The sequence below is a fragment of the Alosa pseudoharengus genome, unplaced genomic scaffold (genome assembly GCF_046254945.1).
Source record: "Alosa pseudoharengus isolate Yale_2024_CS ecotype anadromous, Long Island Sound unplaced genomic scaffold, YU_APseudo_1.1 YU_APseudo_1.1_scf_7, whole genome shotgun sequence".
Taxonomy (NCBI): domain Eukaryota; kingdom Metazoa; phylum Chordata; class Actinopteri; order Clupeiformes; family Clupeidae; genus Alosa; species Alosa pseudoharengus.
The window spans coordinates 22,540,611-22,563,006 of record NW_027468859.1 but is presented as its reverse complement, the minus strand read 5'-3'; the positions used below and the strand labels follow the sequence as shown (position 1 = coordinate 22,563,006).

At 39.6% G+C, this 22,396-nt stretch overlaps 1 protein-coding gene across 7 annotated transcripts; it reads right to left on the bottom strand.

The window, feature by feature from the left end:
* Positions 1-14,206: 14,206 nt before the first annotated feature.
* Positions 14,207-21,602, bottom strand: LOC143110393 (uncharacterized). Of its 7 annotated transcripts, none has more exons than XM_076273272.1 (11): positions 21,422-21,602; positions 21,172-21,199; positions 20,636-20,691; positions 20,330-20,360; positions 19,500-19,552; positions 19,088-19,282; positions 17,413-17,602; positions 17,204-17,244; positions 16,902-17,099; positions 16,564-16,765; positions 14,207-16,327 (listed from the first exon to the last, which is right to left on the bottom strand). In XM_076273272.1, the coding sequence occupies exons 2-11, from the start codon at positions 21,189-21,191 to the stop codon at positions 16,303-16,305; spliced, it is 1,011 nt and encodes a 336-aa protein (XP_076129387.1). In that variant the 5' UTR covers positions 21,192-21,199; positions 21,422-21,602; the 3' UTR covers positions 14,207-16,302. The 7 variants fall into 7 exon arrangements, with proteins under 7 accessions (XP_076129387.1, XP_076129386.1, XP_076129389.1 ...); XM_076273271.1 differs by having other exon boundaries at positions 14,208-16,327; positions 20,330-20,363; XM_076273274.1 differs by having other exon boundaries at positions 14,208-16,327; positions 20,330-20,363; positions 20,636-20,683.
* Positions 21,603-22,396: the final 794 nt, after the last annotated feature.

Below are 22,396 nucleotides of genomic sequence, written 5' to 3'. Positions count from 1 at the left end.
TATACAAAGTATAGACAGGACAAGAAATATAGTGCAGTGTAGACAGTAGTATACAGTTGGTTCACAGAAGGTGGTTTAGTATGTTACAAATGCAAAAAAAAATAATAAAGGATGCATCATTTTGAACAAAATTGTTTTAATTGTTCATCTAATGTTTTAGTGATATCAGTCACATTTCAACAGAAAAATATTAAGAATATAACAATTACATTTTGATGTTTAAGAATATGAGGGAACACTAAATTATTTACACATTATTTACATACAAAACAATTCATTCACTCTTCAAAACTAAAAGGTCCTTGATAATTTGCTAGAACACAGCAGTTAAGCCAGATCTGATTCACACTGCCAATCAGTGTGAGCGGCACGGGAGAGTCCCAGATGTGAAAGGACTTTACCCTACCGATCACTCTCTCCACTATAATTCTGAGGCGGGCAATGGCTTGAGTTTGTTCCGTTTCCTCCTTGCTGAATTGAGCTGAACGCTTAAAAGGTGGAATGATGAGCTTAGCTCCAACGTCAGCAAGGAGGTCTTGAATGAGGAACCCTTTGTCTGCCATGATGTCGTCTCCTGACTCCAGCAAGGGAAGGACTCCACTGATCCTGGTGATCTCTTTATCTGAGATGCACCCAGTGTACAGGGGTGAGACAAATGTCACCAAACCATTGGGAGCAACTCCAATCAGCCCTTTCAATGTTGTCCTGTTTTTGTAATTTGAAAATGTTTCTGATTGTAAGGTCAGGGATGAGGCTGTCTCCAGGGCAATTTCTGTGCAGTCCAGTATGACTCTAACATTGGGATAATACCTCTGGAATTTAAGGGGCATAGTGGACTTAACCTTTTCCCTGCTTATCCAGATGGGAAGTGAGCCTAGCATCATAAAAAGATAATTTGCCCAGGTGATGGTAACCCTGCTGACCCTGGCAATGCTCACATTAAACATGTCAGCAATGAGCTGCTCCTTCATGCCAACAGCAACCCGCATGGAGTACATCAAAAACTCATCGATTAATGGCATGCTGCGTGGTGGGCTGGGATCTTCGCAGCCTTCCTCCCCTGCCCTCTTTGCTTTGGTCCAGTACACAAGTCTAAGGGCAGATGGTGCAATGGACTCCCAAAAAATAGTAAAAACCCTCTCGGATGGAAATTTGGTGTAGAAACGAATTTGGTCGTCAGATGAACAGTATCGGCTGAAGAGAGTAGGGGGTGGTAGGTCAGTCTTTTGCAACTTGGCTTCTAAGTCATGGATGTAATCTAAAGCCTCATCCAGAGCACCTGCAAAGATAAAGAAATAAAAAAAATCAGTGTTAACATATTTATGCTACCTTTCAACACAACACAGTACAGCAGTGATCCTCACTGTCACAAGAACCACATTGGCAGTGCAAAATCAAAAGGAGTATTAGTAGTAGGCTACTATCTGACAATACCCCCTTTAGGAAGCACCACTAAGGCTTAATAACTTCCTTTCACCTTCATTGCTGTATTTGGGTGAAGGGGGAAGTATAATTCAGATGTTTGCGTTTTTGTAGTGCAATATTGTATGTTTATGAAGCACATTTGAAAAAAAATTATTGACTGTTACCACATACAGTGGGTCCCATTTAGAAGTTGCCACTTCATTCAAGCTTTCCGTGATTAATGCAGCTGCGTGAAATGTATTACAACTTATCGACACAAGGTGACAGTTGTCCGCTGTAACATTTGTAAGAGAGAGAGCATCTTGCTACAGTAGCCTAACGTTAACGTTACATTTGTCAACAGGCTATGTTACAGTTACAGATGTAGGCTAACGTTAGTTGAATTTCATGATATATACATATGAAGTTGTTCAGTTAGAACTGCATTTATCCATTAACGATACACATAGTTGACTAGCCTACTAAACACATTATGAACAATCTTACCTGCAGGTGGGTGTGTCACGTAGTCGTGATCCATCCTTACTGCTTTAGCCACCATGTCACTATCTTCACAGCGTAGTTGGATAGACTGACGTTTGAAAGTTCTGTCATATACTGACTCCCTTCTCAAAGGAGCAGTAAAATTGTTCCAAGGGAATAGGCTTGGGACAACATCACTCTTCAGGCGACGAACGACGCAGCCACCAATGTAGTCATCCGTAGAGAAGTGCCGGCTGCAGACATAAGTGCTACCTCTTTTTATCATAAACTTGTTCCCTTCCTCTCTTCGGATCGCCTGTATCCATTTGGGTTTCAGGTTTGGATCCACAGGAAAAGAATGAAATGAAAGATAGGGCTGTTTTTGGGTGGAAGACGAACAGCCTGGAACACAACAGAAATTGCGACTCGTCGACTCTGCCATTTTCCGTATTTGCCGCTAACCCGCTACGATAACAGGAAGTTCTACTACGCTACAATGACATATTTCCGTTCGAAAAATGCGGAAGTGCGTAAATGGTCTGTTGCTGGAGGTGGCCGGAACCATGTGGCTCTGGCCGGAACACTTGGCATAGGATTCTAAGAGCCCTATTGTGATGCCATAATCGCCAGTGTTAAGTATATGGGGAAAATTGTAATAGTTTTTAATTAATAGTTCAAAAAGTATAAAAGTTACAAATATGAAAAATACATTCCCCACCTGTCCTAAGTAAGACCTACGTAACACAGTTTGAATTAAGTTTCTACATTAAACGGTTGAAGCCGCATTAAACGCAGAAAAAGCGTTAGAAGAAGAATAAGAAGAAGAAATCGGATAACAGTAGATTGCATTTTCATGCACTCTAATTAGCAGCAGTGGAAAAAGTTAAAAGGAATGTATGTCGAGGAGTATCGGGACTTTAACATGCAAGGGGCAAGGGAAGGGTCCTGCCCAGTGGCGTAACTATAGTAGGTGCAGCAAGTGCAGTCGCACCAGGGCCCGTGACCTCCTGGGACCCGTCGCTACCCCCGCAATGCAATTGCTGGAAAATTCTATACAAGTCCTTTCTGACTACGTGCCTTTGACCAGGCCAAGGCTACAGCGCAGACGCTTGCAAATAAATGGGGGGTTCAGAGTACATTTGAAAATGTTAGAGCACGGAGAGTGAAGCGTCACTTTAACGAACTATCGGAAGATGAGCGCTAAACCGATGCAGAGAGATACTTCAAAGTGCAGGGCCCACTTCCCCGATAACGACGGAGACACGCTCTTAAGAGGGTTTTCTACGATTCATCTTACGATCGTTCGTTTGATTTTTCCGACTGTTTCCCGAACATGCTCGTAGCGTGAACGCGCGTGCACTGCTCTTAAGATGCTCTTAAGGGGAGCTGTCCACGTTAATAGTTCTGAAATATCCTCTGATTTGACGGTGATGTCAGGTGACTGCACGTCACAGCTATAGGCCTACCATTTAAACTTCGGATCTACACATTAATTCACATCAATACGAAAATAAAACACTTTGACATCTGCATGTAAGCATCCCAAGTAGGTTATATACCACACAGAGACATAAATAATTGTAATTATTTTAAGATTAGATTGTTGCACCATGCAATAATTTTTCGCGGTGCCACTTATGAACACATTTGAAGATAAGAAAGAAGTCGAGTAAGAAAGAGAGGAAATGTGTAGGCTTAGATTTTGATGCAGTAGGCTACAGACTAAACCACATGTTGCTTTCTCTGCTTTTTACCTCATAGGCCTAATAAAATATTCACTTAGCAAAGATAAGGTCAAACTATTCTGGCAACGTCTCGTTTCATAACTTGATTACATTTTTGTCCGCTTTTCATCACATTATTATGACCATTAAATGTAGGCTATTTTGCACGCTAAAATCTGATTCATCACAGGTAAACACAATAAAGAATGGGAACGTAAATTGGATTATGTATTCTAAGTTGTAATTCCTCTGTATGTCCTGTTGGTGACCTCAGTGAGAAGTACTGTTAAGACGCTCTTAGCCGGTAACGAGTACTCTGGAGCACTCGTAGATCTACGAGTGTTTTCACGACGCTCTTAAGCTACGATGGTTTCGGGAAACAGTCGGCAAATCTTAAGACGTTCGTAAGAGGGACTTTACGACGCTCTTAGGCTTAAGATGCTTTCGGGGAAGTGGGCCCAGGTATTTAATGCAACTCTGGACATCACAATCAGTCAGGGCCCACTTCCCCGAAAGCATCTTAAGCCTAAGAGCGTCGTAAAGTCCCTCTTACGAACGTCTTAAGATTTGCCGATTGTTTCCCGAAACCATCGTAGCTTACGAGCGTCGTGAAAACACTCGTAGATCTACGAGTGCTCCAGAGTACTCGTTACCGGCTAAGAGCGTCTTAACAGTACTTCTCACTGGTCACCAACAGGACATACAGAGGAATTACAACTTAGAATACATAATCCAATTTACGTTCCCAATCTTTATTGTGTTTACCTGTGATGAATCAGATTTTAGCGTGCAAAATAGCCTACATTTAATGGTCATAATAATGTGATGAAAAGCGGACAAAAATGCAATCAAGTTATGAAACGAGACGTTGCCAGAATAGTTTGACATTATCTTTGCTAAGTGAATATTTTATTATGCCTAGCCTATAAGGTAAAAAGCAGAGAAAGCAACATGTGGTTTAGTCTGTAGCCTACTGCATCAAACTCTAAGCCTACACATTTCCTCTCTTTCTTATCTTCAAACGTGTTCTTAAGTGACACCGCGAATAATTATTGCATGGTGCAACAATCTAATCTTAAAATAATTACAATTATTTATGTCTCTGTGTGGTATATAACCTACTTGGGATGCTTACATGCAGATGTCAAAGTGTTTCTATTTTCGTATTGATGTGAATTAATGTGTAGATCCGAAGTTTAAATGGTAGGCCTATAGCTGTGACGTGCAGTCACCTGACATCACCGTCAAATCAGAGGATATTTCAGAACTATTAACGTGGACAGCTCCCCTTAAGAGCATCTTAAGAGCACTGCACGCGCGTTCACGCTACCAGCATGTTCGGGAAACAGTCGGAAAAAACAAACGAACGATCATAAGATGAATCGTAGAAAACCCTCTTAAGAGCGTATCTCCGTCGTTATCGGGGAAGTGGGCCCAGGTCGCTGCACCGGCGTAGGTACGACTTGAACGTGTCTCTCTCGTTTGCGTTTTTTTATAAGGCGGCCGTCAACATTTCCATTAAAACATGCATCAGATCGCTGGAGGTGAATCTTCATTCTCCCCCCCCCCCTCACTCTCACTTTTCCCCCATCCTCATATCATCTCACGCCTTCTACCCACACACCCATCACTGTTCCATTTCTTTGTTATTATTTGCATAGTACGCCGCGCGCTGAAGAAATCATACATCGGGCACTTTTATCTTTTGTAAAACGTCGCGTCGCAGAGGTGCGCTGACCCGAGGACCTGTGCCGAGATAGATGGACTGTCAGGAGCAACGCCGAGGCTGATGGAGAACCGGGACAATTGAAACACTTTTTAATGAAACGTAATTTACAAAGACATTGTAAAACACTGAAAGTTAATATGCAACCTACATCTGTCCTCTGTCAAATACAGTTGCATTTACAGCTCTGAACAAAACCGTTCAAGAGTTATTTAAGGAGAAGTCGAACGTGCATTATGTTTCATTCGTCCCTCCTGGCTGGGACAAATGAAACAGCATGGGGGACGAATGAAACATACAGCTTAAATTATGTAAACTTCCCACAACTTCAATATTTGACAACATACCATGAATGGTACTTCAAGTCTGTGTTATTTTAGATAGATTGCTGCTGGGCTATATGTCTTGGTTCATGTCTGTTAACAACTCATTGCCGTCATGGATGCGCGTATTTCGCAGTTATGGAAATAGCATGCACTATGCCATTAATATAGCTAGAATAATGCATGTTTCGAATTATATAATGTTTCTATAGTACAAAATGTTATTTCACTATGTTTTTATGTGGTTAAAGCCACCACACATCCAAATAAGTGCCCTTCATGACCCACAGGCCGTCAGTCTCCATGGGTTAACATGGCAAAACTCGACCCCCTACCTGATAGCCCCAAATATATTTGCATCTTTCTAAAACTGCTTTTCCATGTCTCATCTGAATAAAATATAGTATAAACACAGATACGTGTGCATTGACTTAGAATAAATGGGGTTTACTGCCATAGCCGTGGGAAGTGGGGGTGCGGCAGCACCCCCTGTAGGAAAGCACGCGTATTTATATGTCATACCACTCACGATCAGAAAAAAAAGCAGCTCTCCGTCCCCCTGTCTATTATTCTATTATGCACTAAAAAATGTTACATTAGACCTGGGAGATCTAAACAAAAACTAAACAAATAAACAAAACAAACCTGAGGGAGATATCCTATGACGCTAGCTTTATGGTACGACAATATGCCATATTAAGTAGCTGAATATTACCGTGAGTTTCCCAAGGAGCTGAACACGGGCCGCCTCAATCTTCAGCTTAAAATGATGCATAGTGTTATCGGGGAGTCTCGGTGCACCACGGTGAAAGGTGGCATGGATATTGAGTAAGCTCCATCCACAAACAAGAGCTCTCTTCAGCGAGGTAGATGAACTTATTCATCTGTGTCTTTGCGTGCCTGATTCAGTGGCCTCCTCAGAGTGTTCTTTCTCTTCTTTTTGAAAGTGTAGGTTAAAGGCTACACTGTGCGTTTATGATGTCAGCATTTGTTGTAGGCTATATTTGTGATATGTGGATCAATTTAATGTAGGCTAGCCTATGAATATTGCGTTGTGTAGACCTATGTTATGCATTTGTTTTGAGTCAATGTGTTCTGTCTAATATTCTGTGCGATAGGGTCTTTAGCCTGTTTTGACACCCATGTCATGTCAGAAGCGTCGATTTCGGTGCAAGGCTACAGCAACTTTGTTACCTTATAGTGTAGCGTCAGATAGCAGACGGTTACTTTGTTTGCGTTAGTATCAATCTGTGGTTTGCCACATTTTGTCGCATTTTTTCTGTAGTGTAGCCATAATGTTCTTGACAGTGATGTATGCCTGTGCTGTGTGTCATGCAATGGCAGTATGCCCCCCCCCCCCCCACTACAGCATCCCCAACCAAAACTCACTTCCCACGGCCCTGTTTACTGCCTGGTCGGGACAAATAGGTGTTTCAATCGTCCCCCCATAGACATTATGGGCTGTTTTGCATCCATTACAAACAAACATGCAATGTGAACGTCTGGGATTGGGGAGAGCACTAAATGCTCTACTGAATAAGCATGTAGTCAAACCTTGAATGAAAAGAATGAAAAACACTTTAATAATAAAAAAAAAAAAACCGCTAATGAAGTAAACTTGTGTCCATCAGAAATCGTTTATCGCCTGTAACTCCGTGATAACAGGACGTAACAGGATGGCATTTGGCTGAGCAACGGAGGTTAATATGCTCTATATTTTGTACAAATGATGTCTGTCTATCATCGTTGCACTCGGAGAAAACCGGAATGTTTCATTCGTCCCCCGTTTCAATCGTCCCGGTTGTACCCTACTGCAAACCAGAGAATTGAGAGCTGGTGGGGAGTGATGAGAAAAGACACGACAGGCTTCTACTGGCGCTCGATTTGCTCACCCAGCTGTCCAGTGCACGTTAGACTACATATTTCGTGGCCACAAATTACTATTTCGTGGGAACGAATTAATATTTCGTGGCCACAAATTAGTACTTTGTGGGAACGAATTGCTATTTTGTGGCCACAACTTATTATTTTGTGGGAACGAATTGCTATTTCGTGGCCACAACTTATTATTTTTTCCCCCCGTGACATATCCGGGGCTCCGTACAAGTTAGCTCTGGGGTAGCAAAAATCTAAGTGTGCCGCCTTCACGTACTGGAGATCACAGTATCCACTCGAAGGCAGAGGACAAAAGCGTGTTCAGGAAAACGTCTGCATTTCAGACTTTTTCATCCCCGCGAGAGTTTAACAGGTGCGATAATTCAAAATCCCCATGTTATTTTCCCATAGGAAAAATCGCCAGATACCGGATGTCAAAGATGGCTGCTTTTTTGTAGGCGGACTTCAGAGGTCTAGATGCTAAGATTAATCAGGGATATTGGGTGCACAAGATTTAGGTCAGGAGGGACAATAGCACAGAATTTGACCATCTTGAACTGATCTTATCTAAACAAAAACACATAATAGACAACTCACAATAATAGACATTAACTAGAAATGCAATTCCAAGGAATTACCAGTGCATGAAAATGCAAAAGTTGTGATGTAAAATATCATGTATAGTTAAAATAGATAATACAGAGATGGTTACTACGGTGATGCTAGGATAGACATGGTGGTTGCATAGCTTAATAAAAGTTGATAGTTTAAAAGTAGACCGATTAAAAGTTGAATGTAGATAGTTTAAAAGTTGTTGGTTTAATAGATAGATAGTTTAATGTAGTTTTTCCACACATGAAGGAAAAAATATTTTTGCCATGATGAGATTAAACTCGACATGTCGATTTTAAAGTCGCCATGTCGACATTAAACTCGACATTTCGAGAATAAAGTTGAAATGTAATGTCGACTTTAATCTCGACGTGTTGACATTAAACTCAACATTTTGAGAATAAGTTCGTTTGGAGAGAGAACGACCGCTCAGGACGATTGAAAGGGAGGACGAATGAAACATAGTTTTCTTCGAGTGTAACAATGATTAGACATAGGCCTGTAGGCCTATCATGTGGACAAAACATAGAACATATTAACCTCCGTTGCTTAGCCAAATACTTTCCTGTTAGGTCCTTATCACGGAGTTACAGGCAATAAATGTGATGGTCAAAAGTAGCCTAAACGCATTAGCGGCTTATTTATTTATTGTAGGCCTATTATTAAAGAGTGTTTTTCATCTAAAGGTTCAACTTCATGCTTATGCACTAGACTAGGCATACTAGGCGCTCTCCCTAATCCTAGACTTTCACATTGCTTGTAATGGATGCAAAATAGCCTATTGCTGAATGTCTATGGAGGGACGAATTAAGCTGTCCTTCCGACCACCCCATGTACTAGGCTAGTAGCCTACATGCGCACATGCAGACATAGTCAGTGATGCCAGTAACGTGTTACTTAGTAACGCGTTAGTCTATTTTTACCACTTTTTTCAGTAAAGAGTAATCTAACGCGCTACTATTTACAAACCAGTAATCAGATTAAAGTTACTTATCTAAGTTACTGTGCGTTACTATTTTTGTCATGTTCCTTAATAAAAAGATATATTCTTTGCTTTCTTCTTGTCTTGGGTATTAATGTCATGTAGAGGCTATGCTCACGTTTTCAGCATGAGGACAATTCACGTGCAGCGACACAAACGTAAACAACAATGGAGGGAGAGAGAGAGATGCACATTTCATCAGTCATTACTTTGAGTTTGTGTCAGTTAAACATGACAACATTAAGGTACATTGTACATTCTGTGCTGGCGACAAAGTGCTGTCTAGCTAGACATCCCAAGTCTCCCGAAGTTTTGGGAGTCTCCCACATATTGATAGCGGCTTCCTGACGCCCGCAAATTACATAAAATCTCCCGGAACCTAGAGCGAACAAGAGCACGCAAGCCAGACCGGACTTCAAATCAAAGATTCTAGAATCTTTGCTTCAAATCGCGTGTGCATAGCTTAATGCGCACACAACGGAGAGGGAGAGAGAGAGGAGTGGTGCGTTTGTGCCTGAAGCGCATCCAAGACAGAGAGCATCCTGGTCTGTTTTGCTAAATCAACCAATCCGTTTTCAGTGTAAGTGCTTATATCTCTTTTCTCCCAAACATAATTAATCAGTTCAGTCAGTGTATCTAGGAACAGAAGCGTCATGGCAGCGTCAGTGCCCCTCAAAAAGGAAGATTAAGACCCATTTCACATCAGACTACACAAAAGTGTACCCAACTTTAGCATTGCTCACGGCGGGTTAAATGATTGCAAAAGACTTGTTGAGGTGAGTTTAACAAGTGTAATTTCATTTGCATATTATTCAGGCTACAAGATGCTAATTGCCAAGGCTACATGGCCGGTGCTGGAGATCTTAAATACGATCGCGTTCCATTTAGAACATCTTATTTTGATCTTACAAACGGAGGCGTCAAGTAAAGACACATTTGAGATCTACATCTGAGAACTAAGATTTCCAGCATGTAGAACTCATATAGAACGCTGTAGCATGTAGAACTCATATAGAATGCGTGTGTCCCTGCAGCAAGTGAAACTAGGTAACGTGGGCTAGAAGCAACAATAGTTTAAACAACAGCGTGGCTTCCTGTAACTATTAATGGAAAAAGCATAGAAACTGCTAATCATAATCTTTAAAATGACATTAATTAAGCTGGCTATATGCAACACAATTTATTTATATTCCCTTTGCATATGTTTGGGTAGACTTCAAACGTTTTTGAATTTGAGCTTACAGTTCTGTAGCCTATTCTTTATTATTATATTTATTTAGGTATTAGTGATACCTCAAAATTAGGCTGCTGTCTGTTAGGGCAATATATTGTAGCCTGCTAACCCATATGCACAAAACATAATTTCTAAAATGATTTCTTGATTTATAACATGAGATATGTCTCCATGTAGGGTAGTGTCAAATAGTGAAGTGATAGGTAGATCATGTAGGCCTACATGTCACATGAGCCACACATATGAGGGGCGCTGCTTCTTCTGTCCCTCCCAAACTGCATTAAAATGGTGTGTTTAGCAATCAGAATTTCCTTTTTTCGGGGGAGAAACTGCCGGACACCAATATAGTCCGCACCCCTCTCCGAAAATACTTACAACGTCCCTGTAGGAAGTTATTTATAATTTGGCAAGATTGTTTCATTTTCCTATCCCACAACCCCCACACTTTTAAAAAGCTTGATACGCCCCTGGTTTCTATCAATAGGCCTTCCTTATTTGGTGTACTTAGACATTATTGAACAAACATCTGAATTTCAGTATCTAAGTAGGTTAGGTTGGGATGTCTGCTATACATTGCTGTTAAAATGCACTTCCAGTATATTGAGTATTGACAAAACCGTTATCATTTTTATGTTGAGGCATTGGGGGTGTTGTCGGCAGCTGCTGAAAGTAACTAATAAAGTAACTTGTAATCTAACTTAGTTACTTTTAAAATCAAGTAATCAGTAAAGTAACTAAGTTACTTTTTAAAGGAGTAATCAGTAATCAGATTACTTTTTCAAGGTAACTGTGGCAACACTGGACATAGTGCATAAATAAAGTACATGCACACATATTCCCTCACGGGATCAAAATAGTATATATGCTTATGCTATACCTGTGTTTATAGCCTCCTATATTTATTGCAGGTGAGACATGGAAAAGCAGTTTTAGAAAAATGAGTTTTGCCATGTTAACCTATGGAGAGTGACGGCCTGTGGGTCATGAAGGGCAGTTATTTGGATGTGCGGTGGCCTTACCCACGTAAAACAGAGTGAAATAACATTTTGTACAGAAACATTATATCATTGGATACATGTATTATTCTAGCTATATAGCCTAAACGGCACTGTGCATGGTATTTCCATAACCGCGAGATACAGCACTTCACGATGACGGCAATGAGTAGGCCTAGTTAACAGACAAGACGCAATCTATCTGAATATGTGCAATCTAACAATCTATCTGAAATAACACCTATTTGAAGCCCATTATTCAAGTAACATATTGTGTGTTAGTGTAGGCTACATAGCTTAAACTGTGTAGGCTATGTTTAAACTGTATTGCGAGTTTAATGTCAGCATGTCGACTTTAAAGTCGACACGTCAAGATTAAAGTAGATATGTTATTTCAACTTTAATCTCGAAATGTCGAGTTTAATGTCAACATGGCGACTTTAAAGTTGACAGGTCGAGATTAGAGTCGACATACCATTTCAACTTTATTCTCGAAATGTCGAGTTTAATGTCGACATGTCGACTTTAAAGTCAACATGTCGAGCTTAATCTCGCCATGCCAAAAATATTTTTTTTCTTCATGTGTGGCCCTAATACTCCGTCGTATTAATGATAGTTTAAAAGTAGACCGTTTAAAAGTTGAATGTAAATAGTTTAAAAGTTGTTGATAGACAGCTAGTTTAATAGATAGATAGTTTAATGATAGTTTAAAAGTAGACCGTTTAAAAATTTAATGTAAATAGTTTAAAAGTTGTTGACAGATATTCAAATAGTTTAATGGCTGTGTATAGGTAGATATTTGACGATAATTGAAAGTTGGAATGGCTCTAATGTTTGCTAGCTGTTATGCTAACAATGCTAACCATGTTACTTAGCTTACTTAGCTAATGTTTTCTAGCAGTTTTGTTAAAAATGCTTACAATGGTAACTATGATAACCATGCTACTTAGCTAACTTAGCTAATGTTTTCTAGCAGTTTTGCTAAAAATGTTAACTATGCTAATACTGCTAACTATGTTAACCATGCTACTTAGCTAACTTAGCTAATGTTTTTTTAGCAGTTTTGCTAAAAATGTTAACTATGCTAACAATGCTTACTATGTGAACTATGTTAACCATGCTACTTAGCTAATGTTTTCTAGCAGTTTTGTTAAAAATGTTAACTATGCTAACCATGTTACTTAGCTAATGTTTTCTAGCAGTTTTGTTAACAATGCTAACATGCTAACAATGCTAACTAGCTACAGTGGGTAGGAGTCATAGTTGATTACAAGTGACAGTTACAATGGCTGAACAGTTAAAAAGTTCAGTAGTTTAAAGGGTTAAATTGTTTAACAGTGAATTATTGTAGTGAGGACTTTTATTTTGAAACAGTTTTTGGCAGATGAAGCAGTTGAACAGGATGTGTAGTCTTAAGACAATGACATTGTATGCTTAAAGCCTGAGACTGGCAGTTGCTGCAGGTGGCCTGGCCACCTGGCCTAGGGTTCTAATTACATAGTTTGAATGAAGTTTCTACGTTAAACGGTTGAAGCTGCATTAAATGCGTTAAAAGAAGAAGAATAAGAAGCCTAGGAAGAACAGTACAGTGCATTTTCATGGACTGTAATTACATTGTTTTAGTGATGTGTTCAGACTGTGCAGTGCATACAGACACTCACACACGGAGAAAGAGGGAGAGAGAGAGGAAGAGGGGGAGAGAGAAAGGGAGAGAAAGAGGGAGAGCAAACAGAAATGCACTCATGCACGAGATACTTACTCATTGTGACACATGAAACTTCCAAAGTAAAGTAAATTGCTGATTGTTCTCCTACTATTGACAGGTCCTGGAGTGAAGAATCTCCTCAAGACCTCCCTGAACAACGTCTGCTGACGAAAGACGCTACACCATCTCTAACGCCGGTGATCCACTAGCATGCGATGCGAACACCGCGACGCAGTATCCCTATTCATTTCTATGAGAAGCGAATTCCGCACCCGCGTAGGATTCTGGGTATGCGGTGCGACGAGTGCTGTGGCTGCGGCGCGTCAAAAAGTTCAGCAATCCCCAACTTTATGCAAATGAATCCGTCCATCGCGAGGCGAGTATCCAATAGTAGAGCAAAACGCAGGGGAGGTCCATCATCACGTAGCCTAAACAAAACCTAATTTTCCGGTAGTTTGGTTACCGCCAACGTACAGAAACATGTCCGATGAGAAAAAATAAGCATAGCAGTGTCTACATTTCCGTGTTTGTATGATGTGTGGCTAGAATCCTACAGGGACAACTTCATGATTGAAATGACCGCCCAACTTGCAAACTAATTTATAGATGTGACTTTCCCTCGGTAGCCTAATTTAAAAATAGTGGAGGGAAACATTTTGTTTGGTTGTTTACTAGGCTACATGCTCTTGCCCTGTTTCCACACATCTACAAAAGGGAACGCCCATCAAAGCGTCTTCATGGAGGGTAGCGTTGCGATTTGGGGAGTTCGCATCGCATGCTAGTGGATCAGGGGCGTTAGCCTACTTTTGCTTTTGCATTGAACCACCTGCCGTGTCACTGAGCATGTCTGGGTGAAAGTGAAACTGTTAAGACTTGGCTATTTCTTACAGTTTTACAACAGTTACAGACTACAAAGTACAGAGTACAGTTGTGTGTGTATCCAGTTAAATGACGATTGCATTGTAAAATTTGATTGGCGCTAATCCAAGGTGTGTTTTCAATGTTTCAATGTTTACTGTATATATAGTAAGCTGACCTGAGAAAATGGGAAAAACACAAACTACAGAACATGTAGAAAAATCAGTGTCAACCACAGGTTTAAAAAAAGGCAGATAAACAGGTCATCACCACAACAAGATTCATTTTTTTTATCAGTTTAATGAAACATCAGATATTAAAGAAAATATTCTTCACCAGTCACAAACTGACAGAAAAACAAGAAAAATACTTAAAAAGTAAGATAATTATTAAAATAAGTTCTTACACATCGAAAACATATAGATTACTGTATGTATGATATTCTACATAATTAAGTAGATTACACCAACCTTATACATTTTGTCAGTTTATATGTTTGCATCAATGTATGTATTAGATTACATTACATACATTACATTAGATTATAAAGGCCACATCATAAAATGCTATATTACACTCCTTTGGTTCCAACTCCTGGTGCTTCAGCAGAAAGCCTTCCGGTTCCCTAATCCCGGAATTCACTGGTTGCGAGATATCACGTCTGCAGTGTGGTTTAGTAGTAGTAGTAGTAGTAACACTTTTGTCCCAGAAGGGCAATTATTTTGCAGAGGTAGCATGCAAGGTTACACACACACATAAACACACACACACACACATGCTTCCACAAGATAAGTCAAAACACAGAATTAAAATGAGTCGAAGCACAGAATTAAAAATAATAAATAGAAAGAGAAGTGTATGGGGCAGAGGGTTATCTCCGTGTCCTAGAGTTCAGTAACTGAACAGCAGATGGTATGAAGGAGTGTTTGTATCTGTTGGTTCGGGCTAATGGATATTTAAAACGGGAACCAGAGGGTAAGATCTCAAATTCGCTGTGCAGAGGGTGGGTATAATTTAACAGGATGGATTCAGCCTTCTTAATTGCCTGTTCCTCATACAGCATTGACATACTTCTCTGTTGGACACCAGTGACTCTACTACACACCTTAATGACTTTAGAAATGGCATTTTTCTGTTTCACATTGAGCAGGGCATACCAACAGATGGCTGAGAAGGTAAGTATTGACTCAATGAAAGATCTATAGAAGAGAGTCATCAGGGATTTATCTACATTAAACCTTGCCAGCTTCCTAAGACAGTATAGACGCTGCTGACCTTTTTTACACAACATGTTTGTGTTATGGGTAAAAGTTAGCTTGTTGTCAATAATGGAACCCAGATACTTGTATTGCTGGACTATCTCAATGTCCTGCCCGTTGATATTTGTGTTTGTGTGGTTACAGTCTTTGTGTCTAAAATCAATTAACATGTCCTTAGTCTTGGTCACATTTAGCTCCAGAAAGGCTTCCTGACACCAGTTCACAAAATAGTCTATGATGGGGGATAGTTCCACCCTCCATGTGGGTTTGTACCGCACTGGGAATGTTTCAGAAGCTAAGTGTTTTGTCTGACAAATTTTGATGATTTGGTTGATTCTTTTCTCAAGCAACATATTTTTTTCTGATTTAATTGTGTTTATTACTGTTATCTAATACTCTCTAAATTTTAGTTTTAGTTGTTAAAAATACTTTCATTCTCATAATTATTTCATCACTATATTTTGCCTATAGTTTACATACAAATGTACTGTATGTCTGTTAGCAATAGAACACTTGAATTTCTTATCCTACTTGACCAAAGGAGATAGGGGTGGGGTGGATCCCAGAGGCTAGGTGCATAATTTAAGCTAAGTGAAAAGACGCTTCTGACACATGCTGCGAGACATCTAGTCAAATCACAAGCATTGTTTAGGATGCCTGCAATTAGCTTCTGGAAGTAGTAGGACAGGGGTCGGCAAGTAAGTTTGGCCGCGGGTCAGTATTTTTAATGGCCAATAGACGGCGGGTCGCAGGCCAGAGCAGGCTATAGTACTCATTTTAAACGCAGCTCCGGTCTATTAGTCCACACGCATCTACACAGACATTGGATAAAATTAATTTGTGAAAAAAAATAAACCATGGATGGGCCCATTGATGGTCTACTTGAGTGATTAAATGGTCTTGATTAACTCTCTCTTATCCTCCTTTTCAATATTGGTATGAGTAATTGCCCTAAGGCTACAATAATTTTGTATTCACTGATTGGTGAATAGGCTATTTGTAAATCAATATTGTAAAATAAAAATGTGTTTAAAAATCAGACTACCAGAATAATCTGGCGGGCCAAAGAATATTGCTGGCGGGCCATGTAGTAGGATCTGAATTGGAATCCACAGTTTCAGTTTACAGTGAAGAATGTGAAGTTTTCCTGAGAACAAAATGAAGTGCTTTTAGACACTCAGTAGAACTATAATATGAAGTGCATAACAATGAAGATTAACATGTACTTTTTAGAAAAGTATGGATTATGAATTGTGTTTGATTATATGTCACCCATTAGTCATTTAAGGGTTCTTCTGTTGTGCATAAAAATACCCGGTGCCTACAAATATTTTTTAAATGACGATTGACAGAAACAGATGAGGGTATAAAAGACAAACTTACATTTTGTACTCCTCATCCAAGCACCTCTTGATGACTTCCTCTGCCTCTTGGTTAACCTTACACTTCAGGAGCCCTGAGTCCTCATGGAACAGGCAGTCCACTATAAGGACACCCTTATCTCTTCCAAAGCGACTGGTGTCTGGTATGACATACTCAGGTTCAAATGTGTGGTGCATTGCTACCAGGATGGCAGGCCTTGTGCCTGTCAGACAAAAAATGCACAAAGACCATGCATGTTTGCGCCCACAAAACTGAGATATATTAAAATAAAACAAAAAAAATATCTTAACAACTTTAACACTAAACTATGAAAGCTACAACATGCAATAACACTTCACCTTCAATGTTCTTGAGAGCAGCTTCAATGTCAGTTCCAACTCGAGACACAATAGGACAGAAGGCAAGGGTGACATCCGACCATTCTGAAGTGGACACTTCAGTTACATTAGGACTATCAACCAAAGAAGTCTTGAAAGTCCTGATGTATTTTCTAATACTTCCTGGAACAATGCTATGAAAACGAACCGATGGGCATTCTGTTAAAAACAAAAGGTTTTCAGAACAATTAAAAAGAGCATCTTGATGATCTTATGAAGAGATAGTAGTGAACTGCAAGGGCACTGCAATGTAGCATGCTCACCAATGTCTTTTGCATCTTCACACTCATCCCATTTTTCAGAGCTATGAAAGAAATTAGGGAGAGTATGAGGGAGAGAGAACAATGCAGTTTACCACACAGTTTTTGTTTTTATATGCTAACATTTCTTCATGCATTAGAAAGCACCTTGTACAACACATCCACAACATCCGACGTGTGTGCAGTTTTAAGAATTTGACATGATGCCAAACCTTGTGAAGGTCTCCAGAATTTTTTTACGAGCTTCATCATTCTTTTGACATTCCAGGAGTCCCTTATCTTCATGGTACAGGAGGTGCACTATGACTATACCCCTCTCATTTTCATAGCTGCTACTGTCTGATACCACATATGCAGGGTCATCAGTGTGGTGCATCAGAACCAAGATAGCAGGCTTGCAATCTACAGACAACAAACACAATAAACAAGGCACTCAACATTTGTCTCTGATATTTGGGATGGCTGCATGGCTAAAAGCTCTCTATCTCTAGCCTCTCGCTCTACCAAACACAAACATGAGTGGGAATCAGTTTTTTTTTTTTAAATCAAGATCTTTGTGTGCTTGTCTCTGTTTGTTTTAAATTACTGCACACTGTCTTGTATGTTCCCAGTTTAATGGTAGGCTAGGTTACAACGTTTCGACCACTCTGATCTTCGTCAGGTATAAACCTGAACAGATGCTGGATAAGGATATATATATAGTCATTGTTAGGGACTAGGTGGAGCCCAATTAGTCCAACATCCCATCTGAACGTCACACAAAGAGGTGGGTTAAGTAGTCTAGATGACAAGTCATACTGAGACATAATTAACCAGGTACAAAAACATCTATGTCAGTGATCATTATCAATAATACCATTTAATGGCTCAGAGCTAACTGTCATCATTATATAACACCTTTTCTCAGAAAAGAGAGAGGGATAAAACATTTACATATTAAGCTACCCACAACTGTTTACAAGTGTCCAAAACCAAACCAAAAACTAAACCCAAAACCATCAACAAATATAAACAATAAAAAATCATAGAGAAACCAATATACTGGTGAAATAATATGACTATCCAATAAGTTGCAATATAGCAAAGAGGTGTTGGAAAAAAAAAAGGGGGGGGGGGCACTCTACATTATGAACCGTATCGTAAAAGCACCAACTACCACCCCTTTCGTTCGAACATTCTACAACAATAATGTTTCAAAATAACATTTGATAAATGAACCTTATATTTTTCAGTAGCCATAGGTGCGTAGATTTGAACCAAATCTGGTTTGGTTCTTAGCGGGGCTTTTACTGCCTGAAATATCCGATTTTGTTTACCATGCTCGGAGTTTAGTGTTGGGCTGGTGGGTGCCTATTTCCACCCTTTCACACGGCACATGAACGGTTAGACCGAGAATTCTCGTTGCAAATCAAAATTCTACTGGAGCTCCAAGCGGATTTGTAAGAAATTAATATAATAAGTGACACATACACGTAAGAGAGCGGAAATAGGGGACAGGTGGTAATAGGTGGCATTCCTATATAAAACAAAAATGTCTACAAAAAAGGTTTGATGTCAAACTCCTCATTCAAAACAAACGGGGCCAAAGTGTTGAGGGCGTGTATGTGATATACTTCACGTTGTAGAACGTGAAGTATATCACATACACGCCCTCAACACTTTGACCCCATTTGATTGCATGTGGAGTTTGACATCAAACTATACAACCACACCCATCATTTTGGTGTTTAACTTATCTGGAAGTTAAGTGGAGTTGTTAGCATTGTATAGCATTGTGTGCGTGTGTGTGTGTGTGTGTGTGTGTGTGTGTGTGTGTGCGCGTGTGTGTGCAAGGCTACAACTAGCAAAGCCAACACCATCCCATCTTAAGACTCCTCTTTACTGTACCTGGCATCTCTTTCAGAATGGTTTCAATGCCAGAACCTGCTTCGAGATCAACAGGACAAACATACAGAATGATATCGCTCCACTCTGACGAGGACACTTCAGTGAAAGGGGTCCCTTTCAGAAACAACTTGAAGTCTTGGATGGGTTTTTTAATGTCCCCTGTCACCTCACTGTAGAACCTGAGAGTAGGACATTCTTGAGGAAGGAAAGAATTATAATAGTGGGGTTGAGAAGATGAACACGTGTGAGGTGATGAAAGTCAGTCAGAATCAGAAATAGGTTTATTACCAATAGATTTCCACATACAATGAATTTGTTTATTACCAGATACATTGACATAAAAGCAATTTATGCAATTTATTGCCAGGTATATTGACATAAAAGCAAAATGTAGGCTACATGTACTTCTCACCCATCTGTGGAGTAGCATCTTCACACACGTCCCATTCATGGGGATCTTCAATGCTTTAAATGATTAATATCACAGTTACATAATACACCTACTAACAGACATAGACAGTACATGTAGTGGCACTCCTGGCAAATTATTCAAAAGAGGCATAAAAATTGGTTTTACAATTAAAATACTGTAATGCAGAAAAGCTAACCTGGCCCTAGCCAGATGAATGTCGTTCCGCTTAGCTCCGCCTAGCTTCACTCACATCCATCTGGAACCTCTTCCATTGAGAGTGATTTCTCCAACCCACTTTATGGTTTAGCGAATCAGGACGCAGGGCGGGAGTTTCATAGATGTGACATAGCGTAGAAGCGACTGTGAGACTGTTATCAGCGTCACGGGTTGGCTTCGATGAGAGTGGTTGAAGTAGCACGTCAATAGATGACGGACAAGTGGCTTATTCAATCATATGCAAGCATTTTTTGATTAGGTCCAGCCTTCTGAAGCAACATTTCAATGGATCGGTTCCAGATGGATGAGTGGAGCTAGGCGGAGCGAAATTCATCTGGCTAGGGTCAGGTTACAGAAAAGCGGCCATCCTCAAAAATATTTGCTTCCCCTCAAGATTGGATTTTCCCTGAGATAAAACAAAAAAGTTGAGGTAGCCCATTTTCATTAAAAATGACACAAACCGACTGTTGTTGTTGCAGGCCTAATTCTACCCTTTTGTATATAGGCTACAATAACTTAATAGTGTTTCATTTTGAATAGGGTTACTAAAAAAGCCATATCCCAACAAGAAAATCATTGTTATTTTAAAGTAGGCTATATGCTTGTTGTCTTACCTTACAGGCTCTTCTGCTTCTGCCATGTTGTCTACTGGAAACACAGAACAAAATGTAAAAATAGCCAATAGCCTACATACAATTAGTTGAAACTCTGCTTACAGGACATACAGTAGTAAGCTAAATATTCTGTATTCTGCATTGAACCACAACATTCTGCACGAAGATGAGTGTCTCATAACAAGTCAGCAATACATCCGTTCTCTTCTGTTTACTTCCTTATCACACAATCTTCATGGTGCCCCCTAATACTGATTTACAAAATAGTAATGTGTGTCATGGAGGAGGGCTTGATGTACTTCTCACCCAACTGTGGAGTAGTTTCATCACACCTGTCACAGGCATTCTGGGGGTCTTCAAAGCTTTAGATTAATATCAGAGTTACATACATAATACACTTTCTAATAGACATAGGAATGGCAGAATGACTTTGCCATGTACAGTGCCTTCTACATGTAGTTGCACCCCTGGTAAATGATTAAAAGGAGGCATAAAAATTGGTTTTACAATGAAAATAATGCAAAAACACACATCCTCGAAGGGGGGCGAATTCATTCAGAGAAGAAAAAAATCTTCATATAGATATCTATTTCTAACAGAAACAAAGATTTGCTTCCTCAAGATTGGATTTCTCATTGTTTTCGTGAAACTGAGATAAAACGCAAAAGAAGTGTTGAGGTTACACAAACTGGCTGTTGTTGTTCCAGTCCTAATTCTAAATTTGTATAGGCCTAGGCTACAATAGTCTAATAGTGTTTAATTTTGAATAGGGTTATTTGAAAAGCCATATCCCAAAAAGGAAATGTGTTATTTCAAAGTAGGGTATATGCTTGTTGTCTTACCTTACAGGCTCTTCTGCCATGTTGTATACTGGAAACAGAACAAAATGTAAAAATAGACAATAGCCTACATACAATTCGTTGAAACTACTGCTTACAGAACATAGTAGGCTACATATTCTGTATTCTGCATTGAACCACAACGTTCTGAACTAAGATGAGTCAGCAATACATCCGTTCTCTTCTGTTTACTTCCTTATCACGATCTTTTTCATGGTGCCTAATACTGCCAAACAAAACAAAGGCTACTAACCTTATCATGCAGCACGACCAGTAGCCTAATTATCTCGTCATAAACTTAATCTAGATAAATCTATTTGAGTGGCCTACAATTTTGAGTAAAACATGAACACATTTAAAGAAAACGTCAGTGTATATATCCAGAATTGTGACGCGCTATGTTTTTCTTCTGAGGTCCTGTTACTTTCACTTTGGCCTTTGTACCATGCTTTGTACTCGCCTGTTTCTGTGAAATGATCTCGGTGAAAAATGTTGTGGTGCATAGTGTTGGACAGCAGATGGCGTAGTTCCTCGGATAAATCCAGCTCATGATGATTCAAAGTTGTAAGCCATTATATTTTACATAGTTAGGCTAAATGATATTGACACACAACACATCCATGATTTATATATATAGTTTCATTAAGTGCAAACAAGGTAGGCCTATTCGGGGATACATGCAGGATTCTAAACAGCAATCAGTAAGCCAAGAATCAAAAAACTCCAAGGCGCACTCTATTGAAAAAGTTAAAAAGCCTTTATTGTCATGGCTTGGTCAAGTTAACCTTTTAAAAAAGTCCAACGCGTTTCGGCTACATGCCTTCTTCCGGGAGTTAAGCGCTTAAGTTTGGCCATGCAATTTATTTTTATAAGAATATAATTTCACAAAGAGTTTTCTAGAGAACATGTCTGACATTGACTTCTGCACGAGTATAGGGCAGAAAGCTCAGCATTACCTACACCTGCAACATTCCATGTAGGTTCAGGATTTTCTTTTTTGCAAAACCTATTCATTGCTGTGTTTGAATGTGTTTATAATCTTTTTTGTTCATCAACACATTTCTACAATATTATTTCAGTCAAATTTTCCTATATAGGAAACATGCTTTCGATAAAAGTGGAACATTTTGATTTGCCTAATGCGGGACACTAAAGTACATTTAGGCAGACAAAATGAGAGGCATGGTTAAGCAGAAGTTCTTTTTTTGGTCTTCCAGTCATTGAGAAT

Excerpts from the sequence above, each read along its gene's own strand:
- LOC143110393 (XM_076273271.1), bottom strand. The coding sequence starts at position 21,191 with ATGGCAGAAGAGCCTGTAAG. Across the intron at positions 20,364-20,635 it reads TGAAACTACTCCACAGTTGG|TAGACAACATGGCAGAAGCA; the intron begins GTGAGAAGTACA and ends CTGTGTTTCCAG. Across the intron at positions 19,553-20,329 it reads GAAGCAGAAGAGCCTGTAAG|CATTGAAGATCCCCATGAAT; the intron begins GTAAGACAACAA and ends AATCATTTAAAG.